Raw genomic sequence first — 18,324 nt, 5'->3', positions numbered from 1 at the left:
GTCCTAGTCTGTCTGGGCTGCTACAAGGAAAATGCTATAGACTGGGTGGCTTATAAACAACAGAAATGTATTTCTCACAGTTATGGAGACAGTTCTCACAGTTTTGTAGCACTGTCATTGACCCCCTCCCCAAATCTATGTTCTTCTCACATGCAAAGTTTATTCATTCCATCTCACCAGTCCCAAACGTCTTAACTCACTCCAGAATCACCTTTAAAATCATAGTCCAAAGTCTAAAAAAAAAAAAAAAAAAAAAAAAAAAAATTAAAAGCCCTGGCCGGTTGGCTCAGCGGTAGAGCGTCGGCCTAGCGTGCGGAGGACCCGGGTTCGATTCCGGCCAGGACACACGGGAGAAGCGCCCATTTGCTTCTCCACCCCTTCGCCGCGCTTTCCTCTGTCTCTCTCCTCCCCTCCCGCAGCCGAGGCTCCATTGGAGCAAAGATGGCCCGGGCGCTGGGGATGGCTCTGTGGCCTCTGCCTCAGGCGCTAGAGTGGCTCTGGTCGCAACATGGCGACGCCCAGGATGGGCAGAGCATCGCTCCCTGGTGGGCAGAGCGTCGCCCCTGGTGGGCGTGCCGGGTGGATCCCGGTCGGGCGCATGCGGGAGTCTGTCTGACTGTCTCTCCCTGTTTCCAGCTTCAGAAAAATGAAAAAAAAAAAAAAAAAATCAAAGTCTCATCTATAGATCTTGTAAATCAGATATGAGTGAGACTCAAGGTATGTTTCATCTTGAGGGAAATTTCTCTCCAGCTGTGAACCCATAGAACCAAATTAAATACTTTAAAAATACAGTGGTTGGACTAAGATAGGGTAGATATGTCCATTCCAAAAGGGATAAATAGGAAAGAAGAGAATTAATGGGTTCCAATTAAGACCAAAACCAGGCCCTTGCCAATTGGCTCAGTGGATAGAGTCGGCCCAGTGCATGGATTTCCTGGTTCAATTCCAGTCAAGGCACACATGAGAAGCAACCATTTGCTTCTCTTCCCCCTCCCTCTCTGCCTTCTCTCCCTCTTCTCCTCCTGCAGCCAGTGGCTTGATTGGTTCAATCATGGCCCTGGGCACTGAGGATAGCTTGGATGGTACTAATGTTCAGTCTCAGGTGCTAAAAATATCTTGGTTGTCCCTGGCCAGTTGGCTTAGTGGTAGAATGTCAGCCCAACCTGTGAATGTCCCAGGTTCAATTCTTGGTCAGGGCACACAGGAGAAACAATTATCTGCTTCCCCCCTTTCCCTGCCCCTTCTTTCTCTTGCCCTCTCCTCCTCTCCCACAGCCATAGCTCAACTGGTTCAAGCCCATTGTCCCCAGGCACTGAGGATGGCTCTATGGAGCCTCCGCCTCAGGTGCTAAAAATAGCTCAGTTGCAAGCAAGCATGGCCCCAGATGGGGTGTTGCTAGATGAATCACAGTTGGGGCACTAGTGGGAGTCTGTCTATCTCCCCTCCTCTTTCTTGGAAAAGAAGAAAAAAATATATCTCAGTTGATTCAAGTATTGGCCCCAGGTGGAGGTGCTGGATGGACCCTAGTCAGGGCACATGTGAGATGCTGTCTCACTATCTCCCCTCCTTTTACCTAAAAGAAAAAAAAAAAGACCAAAACCTAACAAGGCAAATGATGTTAAACCTTAAAACTTGAGAATAATCCTCTCTGGCCTGATGCTCTGCTTCTAGGCCACCTGGGATGGCAACTTTACCCCCATGGCTTGGCTTGGTGAGCCCCCCCCCCGCCTCCAGTGGCTCTCCACAGGAGCCCCTGCAGCTCTCCTGGGCTGGGGTTCTACACACTCAATGCTCCTGGCCTGAAGTCCTGCACTTGTGGTTGTTTTTTTTTGTGTCCTTACATGGTGGAAAGGTCAAGATAGCTCTATGGAGTCTCTTTTACAAGGGCACTAATTCTATTCATGAGAGCACCACTCCCATGACCTAATTACTTTCCAAAGGGCCCATCTCCTAATACCCTTACATTGGGGATTAGGGTAAGAGCTTCTTAAGAGTTTTTTATTAAATAACAAAAAACTTGTGACTGTTTCACAGCAGTTTTAACCATGGATAAATCAAAGTTAGGGCTTTTACTAAATTATTTCTATATATGATTTCATATATGTATGATATTTAGTAATAATATTGTTTCCTTAAATGTGCACTCATAGATGGAAGTAATTATTATAATTAAGTTTAATTTTTTATTATTCTTTTAAAAATTGATTATTTTGCCTTTTGAAAGTCAGTGAAATGAGCATTCTACAGCTGATGAGAGTGTATTCATACTACTGTTTTGGAAAACGCTTTGACAATATTATTGAAACAACCTTGAGAATCTTTCTACCATTTGACCAAATTTCACTTCTAGGAAACTTTCTTAAGGATAAAATCTTAAATATATAAAAATCCTCATGTCAAAAATAGTCATTGCAGCACTTAACAAATTTACTAATTTCCTTATTTCTTCAGTGGTCAAACCACATGGCCTTCTGTTCCAATATATGACTCACCCCTGAACCTGAGCAAAACTGAAACCAAAAAAAGTTTTGTCTACAATGAGGATTATCATGTGGCTTGCAGTTTTAAGCTGTACTATTACAATGTATTAGTAATAAAAGAATAATAATGATGATAATAACTTACCATTGATTGATGCCTTAGTCATTGTGTGCCAAGTACTTTGCTTGTTTTGTACTTATTCTCATAGTTACTTTTATTATCCCTTTATATTGGTGAGAAAACCACGGCTTAGAAAACATTGGCATGGCCCTGGCCGGTTGGCTCAGCGGTAGAGTGTCGGCCTGGCGTGCGGGGGACCCGGGTTCGGTTCCCGGCCAGGGCACATAGGGGAGGCGCACATTTGCTTCTCCACCCCCACCCCCTCCTTCCTCTCTGTCTCTCTCTTCCCCTCCCGTAGCCAAGGCTCCATTGGAGCAAAGATGGCCCGGGCGCTGGGGATAGCTCCTTGGCCTCTGCCCCAGGCGCTAGAGTGGCTCTGGTCTCGGCAGAGCGACGCCCCGGAGGGGCAGAGCATCGCCCCCTGGTGGGCAGAGCGTCGCCCCTGGTGGGCGTGCCAGGTGGATCCCAGTCGGGCGCATGCGGGAGTCTGTCTGACTGTCTCTCCCCGTTTCCAGCTTCAGAAAAATACAAAAAAAACAAAAAACAAACAAAAAAACAAAAACATTGGCAGTGACTGTAGGGGTTGTAATGTTATTAAGATGATGTTATGAAAAGAACAAAGAATTTCCAACCCTGCCCCTCCAGTTTTCATAATTTGTTGTAGGATTGTTAAGGGAGACATATATGAAGAAAAATTAATACCAAATAGTACCCCTTTATTATTACCTGCATGAATGCCCAAAAATATCCCTGCAAGTGCTCTGATGAAAAATGGGTTCAAGCCTGACCTCTGGTGGTGCAGTGGATAAAGCGTCGACCTGGGAACATTGAGGTTGCCGGTTCAAAACCCTGCACTTGTCTGGTCAAGGCATATATGGGAGTTGATGCTTCCTGCTCCTCCCCCCCTTCTCTCTCTCTCTCTCTCTCTCTTCCTCTCCCTCCCTCCTCTCTAAAATGAATAAATAAAAATAAATTCTAAAAAGAAAATGGGTTCAAGCATGAAGGCTAGCCTAAATGTCTCCAGGGCCTTTAACTTGACCTGGTCCAAATCCAAATCTTGAAATTTTATCACACACTTTGGTCAGCTGCACAGAGTAGCTCAGGTATTGACGCAGTGACCTGGCTTCTTCTGTGCAGAGAGGGACATAATGCTGGTCTCAAGGAGCTATATAGGTATACTTCATCTTATCAAGCACCAAGAGGGATACAACATGAAGCAGGAAAAAAAAAGCATATCCATGTTGATCCTGCTCACTAGTAAATGTGGTCTAATTTCTATCTTGGAATTTGGACAGTCATTTTAGCAACTTGGGGATAGAGGTTAAGTCACTTACCCAGAATTATATGGCTAGTGAATGAATGGTAGACTTATTAAAGCCCAGGTCTCTCTGACTGCCAAGTCGTGTTTCAGTCATGGTGATGGTGCCTTCCCTGAAAGATATTTGAAGCATGGGTGTGGCAGAAGTAAAAATTGGTTAGCCTTGCTTTCTCTGTACCCCTTTCTCAACTGTAGTGGTTTGCTCATAAAAATGTATTTTTAAAATTATTAAAATAATTGTAATTACCTTTAGGAAAGATATAAAAGTTCAAGCTTTTTTTTTTCCTTTCTAAATGTGGAGAGTCTTATATCTAGCACAGTGCCTGACATGGGTACTTACGTATTTGCTGAAATAACATTATCGTGTATGGGAGATATAGAAGTACTACTAGTACACTGGTGGTTAATTATTTTTCTCAGACATTTTTTTTTTACCTGACTGGATAAAAGCAAATTTTAGTACTACTGATTGTAATACAACTTTCAGTTAATTTTGTGATGACCTAGGTACTGTCTTCGGAAACAATCAGTTTCTGTAGCATGTGTTGTCATGATGCTTTGCACCAGTGGCTGAAATGTGATATCACTGAGAACTTTTGTCCTTCAAAACCATAGAAACCTGGATGTTTATCTAGGATATGGTGCCAAATTTCTACTCTGTTTAATGAAGGACAGAGTGCAAAAGTAAGACTAGAAGGCTCAACTGTCAGGGGACTGTTAGAGTTTGGGAAGTGTCAGAGGGAACCTAGATTCCTTTATTTTCCCTCTTCCATTCATTGTAGAACAACCCCCGCAATTCCTGTCAAAGCCAAGGTGCCCTCTCCTCCCTTCTCCTAACCTGCTTGTGTCAGTTTAACAACAAAGTTCTCGGAATGTAATAATAATTAGGATGGATACATATATATATATTTTTCATTTACTTGAACAAACATTTATTATTTCTCAATGCAGAGAGTCTTAGACTAGTAGGAAAATCACCTGGGTTTCCTTTCGGCCTTGCCAATGTATTAGTCATCAAATCAGGAGATAGAAACCTCTGAGTAACTTTTTTGTCATCAAAATTAAAAAAAAATTTTAAATTAAACGTTTTATTTTGAGGGAATTGTAGAGTCACATGCAGTTATAAGAAATGAGCCTGTGTTTTCTTTACTAGTAGGTTCCCTTAAGGGTAAGCTCTTTTAATTTTGTCATTTCAAAATTCTAATATAAATGAAATCATACAGATTGTCACTTTTGGGGGTCGGTTATTTTCATACAGCGTACCATAATTCTCTGGAGATCCATTCAGGTTCCTGTATGTGTTGATAATTTGTTCCTTTTTCTTGCTGAGCAATATTCCATGATATGTATATGCCACCGTTTATTTAACTATTCACCCACTGAAGGACATTTGGGTTGTTTCTAGTTTTGGGCTATTATGTATAAAGTTGCTATAAGCATTCATGTAGGGGGTTTTGTGTGAACATAAATTTTTATATCTTAGGGATAAATATCCTGGAGTACAGTTACTGGGTTGTATGTTAATTGTATATTTAGTTTTTAAAGAAAATGCAAATGCCAAACGATTTTCTGCAGTGACTGGACCATTTTACATTCCCACTAGCAATGTCTGAGTGATTGAGTTTCTCTACATCCTTTCCAATATTATAGATATTGTCTTTTTTATTTTAGTCATCCTGATAGGAATGTAGTGGTATCACATCATGGCTTCAATTTGCATTTCTCCAATTGCTAATGATATTGATCATCTTGTGCTTGCTTGCCATTTGTATGTTTACTTTGATGAAATATCTTTTCATATCTTTTGCCCATTTTCTAATTAGAGTGATTGATATTTCGACTGTTGAGTTTTGAGAGTTCTTTACATATTATAGATAAGGTCTGCGGATATTTTCTCCCCAATTCTAGCTTGTCTTTTCCTTCTCTTAACAAGGTCTTTTGCAGACAGAGCAAAAAGTTTTTAATTCTGGCTAAAGTACAGTTTATCAATTTTTTTCTTTCTTGGGTTGTACTTTTGGTGTCAAAGTCTAAGAATTCTTTGACAAAATCCTGAAGATATTCTCCTGTTTTCTCAAATAAGTTTTATACAGTGTTATGATTGCCATTTAAGACCATCATCCATTTAGAGTTCTTAGGTTAAGGTTCTTGTTTTTGTCTATAGATTTTCAGTTGCTCTAGCACCATATGATGAGAAGGCTCTATTTCCTCTGTTGAATTCTTCTGTACCTTTGTGAAAAATCAGTTGGGCATATTTGTGTGAATCCATTTGTGGGTTCCCTAGTCTTTTCCATTGATCTATTTGTCTATCCCTCTACCAATACCATATCACCTTTATTTCTATATATGGTAGACTTTTAAATCATTGACTGATTTTTCCCATTTTGTTATTTTTTTTCAAATGTTTTCACTATTCTAGTTTTTATTTTTTTACCACTCTGTATAAATTTTGTAATAATCTTATCTATATCTACAATACAGTAATCCTGGGATTTGATAGTTACATTAAATTTGTATATCAGTTTATTGGAGGGAGAGAACTACATCTTTATTATATTGAATCTTCTACTTCATGAACTTGGTATTTCTCTGCTTGTACCTAGGTCTTTGATTTCTTTCATTAGCACTTTGTACTTTCAAGCATTTAAGTCCTATGCATGTTTCGTTAAATTTATACCTAAGTATTTACTTTTTTGAGTAATTGTAATGGTATATTTTAAACTTCAGTGTTCATAAGTTCATTGGTAGTATATGGAAGTACAGTTGATTTTTATATGTTTATCTTGTATTCTGCAATCTTTCTGAACCTATTTATCAGCTCTAGGAGTATTTTTGTAGATATCTCTTGGGATCTCCTAGATAGATAATCATGTCATCTGCAAACAGGATAATCTCTTGACACCAGATATACATGTCTCCTTTTTATTTCTGTTTGGGGTAAAAGTTCTGACTCCCCATTAGGCCTCCACTGGTATCCCCTGGCTCTTCCTTCCAGCTCCCTATGTGGCCTCTACTGGCATCGTAGGGGCAAGTGCCTTGTTACTGCCCAGCAGGAATGACCGTCCTGGCTCTCTGCTTGGCCTTCTCTGGCATCCCCTGGTTGGGTGAGGGTGGGGCTTCCATTTCAGCCTGGTGATAGTGGATGTCTAGGTTGTACACTTGACCTTTGCTGATATGGTGGGGGTTGGGCCACAGGTTTTTCTATATTATTTGTCTTTATTGAGTGACTCTCTTCTATAATTTTCTGTCTGGCTCAGTTGTCCTACTCTTGTTACTTTGGCTGAAGAGAGTAGGCTTTTCTTGGGGCTTTTTTGTCTGTCGTATTACCAAATGCTGGCTTCTTCAGCACATGGACTGGGCTTTTGGAGGGAAAACGAAAAGGCAGGAAGCTTACCACCAGGTTGTTCCTTAGGAGCTGATACCTGCAGCCATCCTTCCTTCTCAAACTCTCCACTTTTCAGTCTTTTAAATTAGTTTTGTATATGATGTGCAGGATTTTTAACTGTACTTAGTGGGAAGAATAGGGAAAAGCCTGTGTACTCCATATTCCCAGAAATGGAAGTCCTTCTAGGGTGCATAATTTTTAGATTTTTGTTCATGGGAAATTTATTTCCAGAGTTTATGTAGTCATTAAAAATGTTGGCCCTGGCCAGTTGGCTCAGTGGTAGAGTGTCGGCTCGACGTGCGGAAGTCCCGAGTTTGATTCCCAGTCAGGGCCCACAGGAGAGGCAACCATCTCCTTCTCCACCCCTCCCCCTCTCCTTCCTCTCTGTCTCTCTCTTCGCCTCCCGCAGCCAAGGCTCCATTGGAGCAAAGTTGGCCCAGGCACTGAGGATGACTCCATAGCCTCTGCCTCAGGCACTAGAATGGCTCCAGTTGCAATGGAGCAATGCCCCAGATGGGCAGAGCATCACTCCTTAGTAGGCATGCTCCCTAGTAGGCATGCCGGGTGGATCCGGGTCAGGCACATGAGGGAGTCTGTCACTCTGCCTCCCCACTTCTCACTTCAGAAAAATACAAATAATAATAATAATAAATGTTTGTGTAAGATTAGTAAATTCAGAGAAACATTAAGATTACATTGGTCAACACTCAAATTTCATTTTACAATCTTCATTGGTCTTTTCATAAAATAGTGTTTCAGCTTCCATGTTAGAAATAATGGTGTTAGAATCATGAAAGGTTAAACTGGAAGGCATTTTAAGATGTTTTAGAGTTTTGTATGTTTTATTTAGATGAAATTTTTTCTTATAAAGATGATTTTCTATTGGAGGAGTCTAGGGACTGTCATTTTTTTAATAACATTGAATGGGTATGCTTTTTTTGATAGAGTGTTATTTCCATGGACAAAAACATGATTTTAGATCATATTTCATCATGCAGAGTGGGAAGAAAGTTGGATGTAGAATTATTGTTAAACCAGATGGTTAGAATGATAAACTCTTTTCACTGAGAAAGTGGGACAACAAAAGCCAGCAGTAGAATCAGGTTTCTTATCAGTTTGTCTATGTCAGTAGATCAAAACATGTTTTATACCGTTTCTACAGATTGAAATTGTCAAAGAAGAATTTAGTGAACATTTAGAAGTTGTAGACAAGATTAACCAGATCTGCAAAAACTTACAATTTCATCTAAATAAAATGAGAACCTTTGAAGAGCCTCCCTTTGAGAAAGAAGCTAATGTTATTGTGGACAGATGGCTTGATGTAAGTGATTATTAAATTGACTAGAAATTCTATTCTGTAATGATTAAATTGTTCTTTTCTGTGGTATCTTTTATTATTTTTTAATCTAATTACAAAACTCAAAAGTGCTCATGATAAAAATCTTTAAATATTATGAAGTTCATGACTTAGGAATTACCTTCACAATCAGAGTTTTAGGCAATAAATGGGTCTATAATTTTCTAGATGTAAAATAATCTAGTTAATGTGTTCCTTATCCATGCAAAACATTGATGTTTAACTATACAGTGTGTCCATAAAGTCATGGTGCACTTTCGACCGGTCACAGGAAAGCAACAAAAGACGATAGAAATGTGAAATCTGCACCAAATAAAAGGAAAACCCTCCCAGTTTCATACCTATTCAGTGCAGTTTGATGTGGGCTCACGCACAGATTTTTTAGGGCTCCTTAGGTAGCTATCCCGTATAGCCTCTACAGACTCGTCACTGACTGATGGCCTACCAGAACAGGGTTTCTCCACCAAACTGCCGGTTTCCTTCAACTGCTTATCCCACCGAGTAATGTTATTCCTACGTGGTGGCGCTTTGTTATAAATGCGCCGATATTCATGTTGCACTTTGGTCACAGATTCAAATTTAGTGAGCCACAGAACACACTGAACTTTGCTCTGTACCATCCATATCTCGACTGGTATGGCCATGGGCTGCTCCGCTGTACACATGGTGTTACGTCATCATCTGTGCTTGCACACATGCTGCCACATCATCCTACAGAAACTGGGAGGGTTTTCCTTTTATTTGGTGCAGATTTCACATTTCTATCGTCTTTTGTTGCTTTCCTGTGACCAAAAATGCACCATGACTTTACGGACACACTGTACATTTATTTAGTACATTTTTAGTTGAGAACTAATGTTATTTTTTAATTACAAACTAAAAATTTGTGATATATTTTCATCTGGGGTTTTAAAAGCACCTTTTATTTATTATGGTTTAAAAATTAGAAAGGTTATTGCTTTCGTTGCATAACTTGCAGCACATCAGCTAAGATTTATTTTGTGTGTATGAAAGAACTACATGATATATCAAAACAAATTTTTTGTTGATTAATAAAGCAAAATATCCATTAAAGGTAAACTAAAATTTTATTTAAAAATAGTGTTTGACTGAGACAATGGTTTTTATACTTTTTACTACTGTGTTATTTCATAATGCGTTAATTATGGTAGATAAATGAGAAGACAGAAGACTACTATGAAAATCTTGGTCGAGCTCTAGCTTTATGGGACAAACTTTTTAACTTAAAAGATATAATTGATGAGTGGACTGAAAAGGTTCTTCAAAAAATGGAATTACAACAACTCACTGAAGAGGAAAGAGAAAAGCTGAAGGTAATTTAACAGATAAAATATATGCCCTTTTTTTTTTAACAGTTGACTTTTTTTTTTTTTTTTTTTTTTTTTTAATTTCCTATTCTGAAGCTGGAAACGGGGAGAGACAGTCAGACAGACTCCCGCATGCGCCTGACCGGGATCCACCCGGCACGCCCACCAGGGGCGATGCTCTGCCCACCAGGGGGCGATGCTCTGCCCCTCCGGGGCGTCGCTCTGGCAGAGGCCGAGGAGCCATCCCCAGTGCCCGGGCCATCCTTTGCTCCAATGGAGCCTTGGCTGCGGGAGGGGAAGAGAGAGACAGAGAGGAAGGAGGGGAGGGGGTGGAGAAGCAAATGGGCGCTTCTCCTATGTGCCCTGGCCGGGAATCGAACCCGGGTCCCCCGCATGCCAGGCCGACGCTCTACCGCTGAGCCAACCGGCCAGGGCCAACAGTTGACATTTTAATAATGAGTTTGCCTTCTTGAAGCAGGGTAGAGAAATCACAAAGAAATTTTTTAAATTTCATTCATTCATTATTCCTTGAGTGAGACCTGAACCATCTTGTTTCCTTTATGATATCTGGGAAGATGTTAGCAAATATAATTAATCTGGGTTTTGCAGATACCCAAGGGATTCATGGAAGAAATGACCTTACATGGTAGAAATCGCATCTTTATTTTTATGAATGTCTAGCTAAATGTAATATTTGTTCCAATGATAAATATAGTCAATAAAAATAGTAGGATGAACTTACATGTGACATTGTTCATTATCTGGTTGTTGCAATGATTACCCTTATCACTACTTTGAAAATATGGTATTTAGTAGGTCTAGTGCTAGATGTTGTTATTTAAGATATTAATAGAGGAACGTATTATGTTACTGCAGTTAAATATGTTGTTTTTAATATTGTTGATAACTGTAATCCAATGTAATATTTTTTCTTTATAGTCCTACATCATTTATTTTATGTTTTATTTAAAAAATATTGTTATATAACTGATCCATAGGATTCACCAACGTGCCAGAAGTGTTTATGATGTATAACAGCTTAAGATCTCCTAGCAGAAGCTCCATCAAAATGCATAATTGTTCTTGGGTGGTTAGTATATGCTCCTAGGACCAAATAATAAATATTTTAGGCTTGTAGACCATTTGACCAATGTCAGAAATGTTCACCCCTGCTGTTGTAGCATGAAAGCAATCAGTCATAGATAATACACAGTGCTTGAAAGTTGCTGGGTGTCATTAAAACTTTATATATAAACACAGACTGCCAGCCCATATTGCTAACCCCTGATGTAGATTATGATTATGAGTGACCTTCATAATTTGAATTAAGCAGTCCCTCAAAAATACAGAAAAAAAAAATACAAGGCTGAGATCAACATCTTCCTAGTGCTTCAAAAAGGCTAGTTTTTCTAAATAGTAATCTCAGTTTTTGCCATTTGGAAAAAATTAAAGTTATATTTTTTGACTCCAGAAAGAATTTTTTTTCAAATTGTTTTGTTTGTTTACATACTAGTTTGGACCATATAAAATCACTATCTTGGTAGGTCAAAACAGTGAAATGTTAGCAATTAAATGTACGGATGTGTGCATGATGACTGCACAGTGTGCCAGGTCTAATATTTCAAATCTCATTTTTTTATTCACTTTTAAATTCAGATATTCATTTTTATGCATTTGGAAAAGATTTTCAAAATGTGTGGAGATTATGAGTTTCCTGTGCATATGATAGTAGTTGTGAAGTAAAACTGATTTTTCTTCTAAGTATGAATGAGGATTACAAACTGCCAGCGTGTAGGCCACATCTCACCGAGTGATGTGTGTGTGTGTATGTATATGTGTGTGCCGCATGCACGTGCGTGTGCATGTGGTGACACGATTTGTATGTCCAGATCCAGGACATGTAGGGACGTCACGTAGGCCCTGCCTGCTGGTGTGGCCCAGCCCAGTTCCCCTCCATTGTCTCACAGCCAGAACCCCTCGCTCTCTTGTTACGTTTGCCTCGCCCAGGAAGGCGCTTGGGTTTGTAACTCCCAGGACTCTGTCAAAAAACAAGTGATTAGGGACAATTCAAAGCTCTCTCATTTTCTGTGTATTAACAATAGCAACCGTGGGTACCAGGGAAAAGGTTATACAATAAAAATATTTTTTATTAAAATTATGTGTTCTAGGCAGAGTTACAGATCCATGAACAAAAACCTTCAGAATTTTCTGAAAGAGTGGCTGAAATACAGCTTCTGCTTCAAACTAGCGAAATACCTCTTGAATTGCAGGTAAGAGAATTTTCATTTGAAAGTTGCAATGAAAGTACTCTAAAGTAATGTTCATAGGCCCTGGCCGGTTGGCTCAGCGGTAGAGCGTCGGCCTAGCGTGCGGAGGACCCGGGTTCGATTCCCGGCCAGGGCACACAGGAGAAGCGCCCATTTGCTTCTCCACCCCTCCGCCGCGCTTCCCTCTCTGTCTCTCTCTTCCCCTCCCGCAGCCAAGGCTCCATTGGAGCAAACATGGCCCAGGCGCTGGGGATGGCTCTGTGGCCTCTGCCTCAGGCGCTAGAGTGGCTCTGGTCACAACATGGCGACGCCCAGGATGGGCAGAGCACCGTCCCCTGGTGGGCAAAGCGTCGCCCCATGGTGGGCGTGCCGGGTGGATCCCAGTCGGGCGCATGCGGGAGTCTGTCTGACTGTCTCTCCCTGTTTCCAGCTTCAGAAAAATTAAAAAAAAAAAAAAAGTAATGTTCATAAACCAGAATTTGGATCTTAAACCTAAAATAAACTTGGGATCATTATGAAAGTCATCTTTGTTCAATTCCAATATTAAGTCTAACCAAATTTTGAATAGTCGGCATGCTTTGTTATCTTTGTCCCGCACTTTGAATGGGTGATACTGTTTTTTTTGCATTTTTTTCTGCTCATTCCACAGGCCTCTTGTGTGTAGGGAGAGATATCACTGTGCATCCCTGTCAAGTAATAAGGGTTTCGCCCTGAGCTGTCATGGGTGCAGGAAGGAAAAGATCGCTCCAGTGACTTTAGGTTTATTAATTGCTAGATGGAGAAATAGGAGGAAAGTTGCCTCAAGTGTGAATTTCTATTGTGGGAAGAGATTTGTTACCATTTTATGTAGAGCAAAGTGCACAGTGGCTGAACAGAAATATTCATATGACTGAATATGAGACAGACTTTCTGGGTGAGGTCCTAGTGCTAACGCTTCTTAGCCGTCTGATCCTGTGCAACCTTCTTAAGCCTGTATTTTTGTACATTAAGTGCTTACCATGGTGTGTACATAACCCTCAACAAATGCTGGCTATTTAATTTTTTCTGCATGTTTTCAAATGAGTGCAATGAAATAACACCTTCACTGGTATGCTAGATAAACTGGTGTTGGAGAAAGGATTCATATTAGTCTCATAAAAAGTCAGCAATTCATTGTCAATTGTTCATATTACTCTTTTTCTTTAAAGGCAATACTCAAATTGTCGTATCAGTGATATAGAACAATGAAGAATTATATGTAGAGAGGAATTTATTTTCACATTGAAATGAAGTGATCTCTACTCATTCTTTAGCCAATGTGGTTTGTCTTAAAATCTAGTTTAATAAAATCTGTAACCATACTTCATGTGTTTCATGGTTCCAGGTCATGGAGTCCTCTATTTTGAATAAGCTAGAACGTGTAAAAACGCTTTTAACAGGAGAATCCAGCTGCTCTGCACTTAGCGGCAGCACCGCGGAGCTAAAGGAGGACCTTGACCAAGCCAAGACCCAGATTGGGATGACCGAGTCCCTCCTGAACGCCCTGTCTCCTTCCGACAGTATGGAGATCTTTACGAAACTGGAGGTGCGTCCCCACCGTTTCTCCTCTGTGGTTCAGATTTCTTTTCACACTTATTTCCTCCGGTCTTGACCTCTTGAAGTTAAGAAAAATGAAAGCCTTGGGGAGAATCTCAGAAAAACATGTGCATATTTAGCATTTTCACCTTTGACTTGCTCTGTAGACAGTAATTATTTGATATTGAATTGCATTGCATTTATACATTTACTGGCTAAGAGAAAGCCCATCCACCCACTAGAAAATCATCTGTATTTTAACAAAAACAGTGGAGGTCTAAAATGCACTGTTCAAATCGAACCCATTAATAAGACTTAATGGTTGTTTTTTTGTTTGTTTATGTTTAGGAGATACAACAACAAATTCTACAGCAAAAGCACAGTATGACATTACTTGAGAATCAAATAGGTTGTCTGACTCCTGAACTCTCTGAATTAAAAAAGCAATATGAAAGTGTCAGTGACTTATTTAACACCAAAAAAAGTGTTTTGCAAGATCACTTTTCTAAGTTACTGAATGGTGAGTGCAATGTTTCTTCTGTGTTTCTGAGGATCTTGGCATACGAACAAGTACTGTGAACATAAAGGCTGATCTAAGCTTCACTTAGAGGTGGTCGCACAGAGTATATTTAAAGAAGAGGACTGATTAAGGGTTTATTCAGATAAATCTTTTGGAGGGAAGCACTCACTAATCTATGCCTGTCATAAATACCATCTATTTCTTTCAAATGCCAAATCTTGATTTCATTAAAAAAAGTCACCACTGTCCTCGTGGTTGAGCTGCTCACTGTGGTGAGTGAGTCTGCGGACATGACTGTGAGCAGGCTGCCCCTGCAAGTGTCTCTGGATGTCCTGTGTGCTTGGTAAGGTTTGGAGTTTAGAATATCCTGTGATTACTTTCTAGACTCTTATGAGCCCTCAAAATTGGGTTTCTTATTAGTACTTTACACAGTGATTTGTATCCATGTCTTGGGAAGCAAGTTTCAAAATCTCTCACTTTAACTGGAGATGTGAAGTCTTCCTTGAATGAATACACTCTGTTTTCCCCCCCTGCAGATCAGTGCAAGAACTTTAATGACTGGTTCAGCAACATTAAAGTAAACCTTGAAGAGTGTTTTGAATCATCAGAAACAAAAACGAGTATGGAACAAAAGCTACAGAAACTTTCTGTAAGTCAAATAAATTTCAATCAAAATTCATCAAAACTAAAATACTAGAGGCATAAAACTATATGTAAGTAGGTAGGATAATACTCACCTTGACCTATTAATTTACCTACATAGAGGTAATATTTTCAAATAACCTGGTTTTCCCAAGTATTATACAACTGTTTTTACTGAGTAATGGTGCAAGTCATTTAAACAGTTTTGTTTTCACACCTGAGATGCTATTAATCTAAGTGTTTGCTGCTGAATTCAGTTGTCTTAAAATCATATTTGATTGAAAGTAAAAATATTTATCTAATTTGGACTTTGAAATCCCTTTACTTTCCTGAAAGAGATCTCTTGATTTTTAAAAAAATTTTCCATGCATATTTCTTTTAAAAATTTCAGTTGAGCCTGACCAGGCAGTGGCACAGTGGGTAGAGCATCAGACTGGGACATGGAGGATCCAGGTTCAAAACCCCGAGGTCGCCAGCTTGAGTGTTTGCTCATCTGGTTTGAGCAAGGCTCACCAGCTTGGGCCCAAGGTCTCCGGCTTGAGCAAGGGGTGACTGGTCAAGGCACCTATAAGAAAGTGATCAATGAACAACTGAGGTGCTGCAATGAAAAACTGATGCTTCTCATCCCTTTCCCTTCCTGCCTGTCTGTCCTTATCTGTCTCTCTGTCTCTCTGTCTCTCTCTCTCTGTCTCTCTCTCTGTAACAAAAAAAAATTGCACTTGAACTTGAATACATTGCTGGTCTAAGCGTGGTAGAGGGAGGCCTGATGTCGGCCCACTGAAAGTGCAGACCGTACCCTTAGCTCTTGATCACTTTAGGGTAGTTTATCTAGGACTTCAGTTTTTTTTTTGTATTTTTCCGAAGTTGGAAACGGGGAGGCAGTCAGACAGACTCCCGCATGCGCCCTGACTGGGATCCACCCGGCATGCCCACCAGGGGGCGATGCTCTGCCCATCTTGGTGCATCGCTCTGCCACAATCAGAGCCATTCCAGCGCCTGAGGCAGAGGCCACAGAGCCATCCTCAGCGCCCGGGCAAACTTTGCTCCAATGGAGCCTTGGCTGCAGGAGGGGAAGAGAGAGACAGAGAGGAAGGAGAGGGGGAGGGATGGAGAAGCACATGGGCACTTCTCCTGTGTGCCCTGGCCGGGAATCGAACCCGGGACTCCTGCATGCCAGGCCGACGCTCTACCACTGAGCCAACCGGCCATGGCTTAGGACTTCAGTTTTGATAATAAGTCATACTCTCAGGCTCATCGATGGCATTTTATGTTCTCTGATTCATTGCTTTGATGATACCATTTTTCATTGATAGAACTGCCTTCCATTTTTTAGTTTCAAGTTCTGACTTTTTTCTTTTTTGCCTTTAATTTCACCCATTTCATGGATCTCTGTAGTTGATGCTCAAACTTGACAACAAACATGGAAATAAAATCCTGATTTGGTAGAAGTTAAGTAGAGAAGGACCTGTTTAGTTTTACAGATTGGTTACCAGAGAGGAACAAGTATTTAGGAGTAGTTAAGTACAGCCAGGAAAGAAAATTGCAGCTTTTCTGGTCTTAACTTCTGTTGACCTTCACGATGGCAGTGCATTATTTTGCTTGACCCCATTTCCAGAAAGCCGGATGTAAACGCACAATGTAGAACTGATATAAATTGTTTTTTGATCATTTGCCATTCAGGTTAGTCGTATCTCCATAGGCCTTCCTTTGTATAGGATGTTTCGCAGGTGGCAAGTCAAGGCACTGGCTTGGAAAGTGTTCTGGGGATGGCAGAGACCACATTAGACTTGCCAGTTGGACATAGTTGACATTTTGTCTTTTTGTAGGATTTCTTGACTCTTGAAGGAAGAGGCAGTCAAATAGAGCAGGTGGGGACTGTACTGAATCATGTGAAGAAGCATCTGCCCAAAGCGCATGTTAAGGAGCTTACCAGTTGGACTGTAAGTCAAGAAATTGAATTAGAAAAAATGGAGTCCATATGCCGGGTGCGAGCAAAGGAGCTTGATGACTGCTTGCAGCAGCTGCTGAGGTAGGAAATAAAGGTGACGTCTACATAACATGTTTTCTAATGATATCTTTATCTGTACTCTGCCTTGATATAGCTAGTATTGGGATACACAGTACACACAACTTTCAAATCTGAGTTTGGCTCAAGGAAGATAGAAGTTTAGAGAATCCTTCAAATTATTTAATCTGGCAAAAGTTCAAGGCAGAGTCCGAATATTTTCTGTTTCCTATTCTTATTCAGGTTTTAATATTAAAAATTAAATTCTCTCCAAAGACTAACAAAAAACATATAGTAAAAGCCTGGTTGGTTCACAAGATTTGTGTCAACTTGCTCTTCAGATAAACACTTTTTGCTTATTTTATATTCTAACATATGTAATGTTCTTTTAGACTCCAAGATGACCACAGAAATCTGAGTAAGTGGTTGGCTAATCAAGAAGAGAAATGGAAAGAAATGGAAGAAGCAGGAGAGAAAACTGAGTTATTTTGCCCAGCTCTAGCTAGAAAGAGGTATAGCTGATCTTGTATAAAATATATTTCCTGGGAATGTGGTTTCTCACGTGGTGTTGTGGCTCCTATAAACTTCCAGTGATATTTGGATTTACAGAGAACAGTTTGAATCTATGGCCCAGTTGAACAACTCTCTGAAGGAATGTGGGCTTACTGAAGAAGAAGAAATAATAATGGAATCCACACATTTGACTGATAGATACCAGGCATTTTTGAGACAAATATGTGAAATTGAGGAAGAGGATAAGTTGCCTCCTGCCAAGGACCAGAACTTTAATGAACTTGCCCAAGATGTAATTCATTGGATAACAGGGATTAGAGAGTCCCTGATGGTTTTGAATTCATCTGAAGGCCAAATGCCACTTGAAGAATCAATCCAAAAAATAAAGGTATAACTGGGGAAACTAAATTTCAGAGGTCAGAGTGAACTCTAATTTTGAAACGATTTAGAGGAAAATGACAAAGATCTGTTTCGTAATGGAAAATAGAATCACTGTAGCGTAGTCAAAGACATTCAGAAGATTGACCTTATAAAGGAGAAGTGCTGTAAAGGATCTGAAATGATTTTAATGTAGATGAAAGAAAGTAAAGCCTGTCTTTGCGAGGGCAATGTCCAGTTATTGTCCATCTTCACCGAGTTCAGAGGCATTGAAATAAAGGCAGTAAGTTGGAGCTGTGGCAGATAGGAGTTTGCTAGGCTGTGAAAAGACATGTCAGCCCTGACCGGTTGGCTCAGCTGTAGAGCATCAGCCTGGCGTGTGGAAGTCCCAGGTTTGATTCCCAGTTAGGGCACACAGGAGAAGTGCCCACCTGCTTCTCCACCCCTTCCCCCTCTCCT

General features: G+C 40.3%; 1 protein-coding gene across 7 annotated transcripts in view; it reads left to right on the top strand.

The window, feature by feature from the left end:
* Positions 1-18,324, top strand: part of SYNE2 (spectrin repeat containing nuclear envelope protein 2) — a 351,348-nt gene that overhangs the window by 161,159 nt on the left and 171,865 nt on the right. For all 7 annotated transcript variants that reach the window (XM_066272842.1, XM_066272840.1, XM_066272839.1 and 4 more), the window contains exons 33-41: positions 8,464-8,622; positions 9,831-9,992; positions 12,155-12,256; positions 13,617-13,817; positions 14,156-14,327; positions 14,864-14,976; positions 16,796-16,998; positions 17,367-17,486; positions 17,584-17,875. In XM_066272842.1, the coding sequence (XP_066128939.1) occupies positions 8,464-8,622; positions 9,831-9,992; positions 12,155-12,256; positions 13,617-13,817; positions 14,156-14,327; positions 14,864-14,976; positions 16,796-16,998; positions 17,367-17,486; positions 17,584-17,875 (1,524 nt within the window). The remainder of the gene's footprint in view (positions 1-8,463; positions 8,623-9,830; positions 9,993-12,154; positions 12,257-13,616; positions 13,818-14,155; positions 14,328-14,863; positions 14,977-16,795; positions 16,999-17,366; positions 17,487-17,583; positions 17,876-18,324) is intronic.

This window comes from Saccopteryx bilineata, chromosome 4, assembly GCF_036850765.1.
Source record: "Saccopteryx bilineata isolate mSacBil1 chromosome 4, mSacBil1_pri_phased_curated, whole genome shotgun sequence".
Lineage (NCBI taxonomy): Eukaryota > Metazoa > Chordata > Mammalia > Chiroptera > Emballonuridae > Saccopteryx > Saccopteryx bilineata.
The sequence above is the reverse complement of the archived record's forward strand: the minus strand, read 5'-3'. Positions and strand labels throughout refer to the sequence as shown.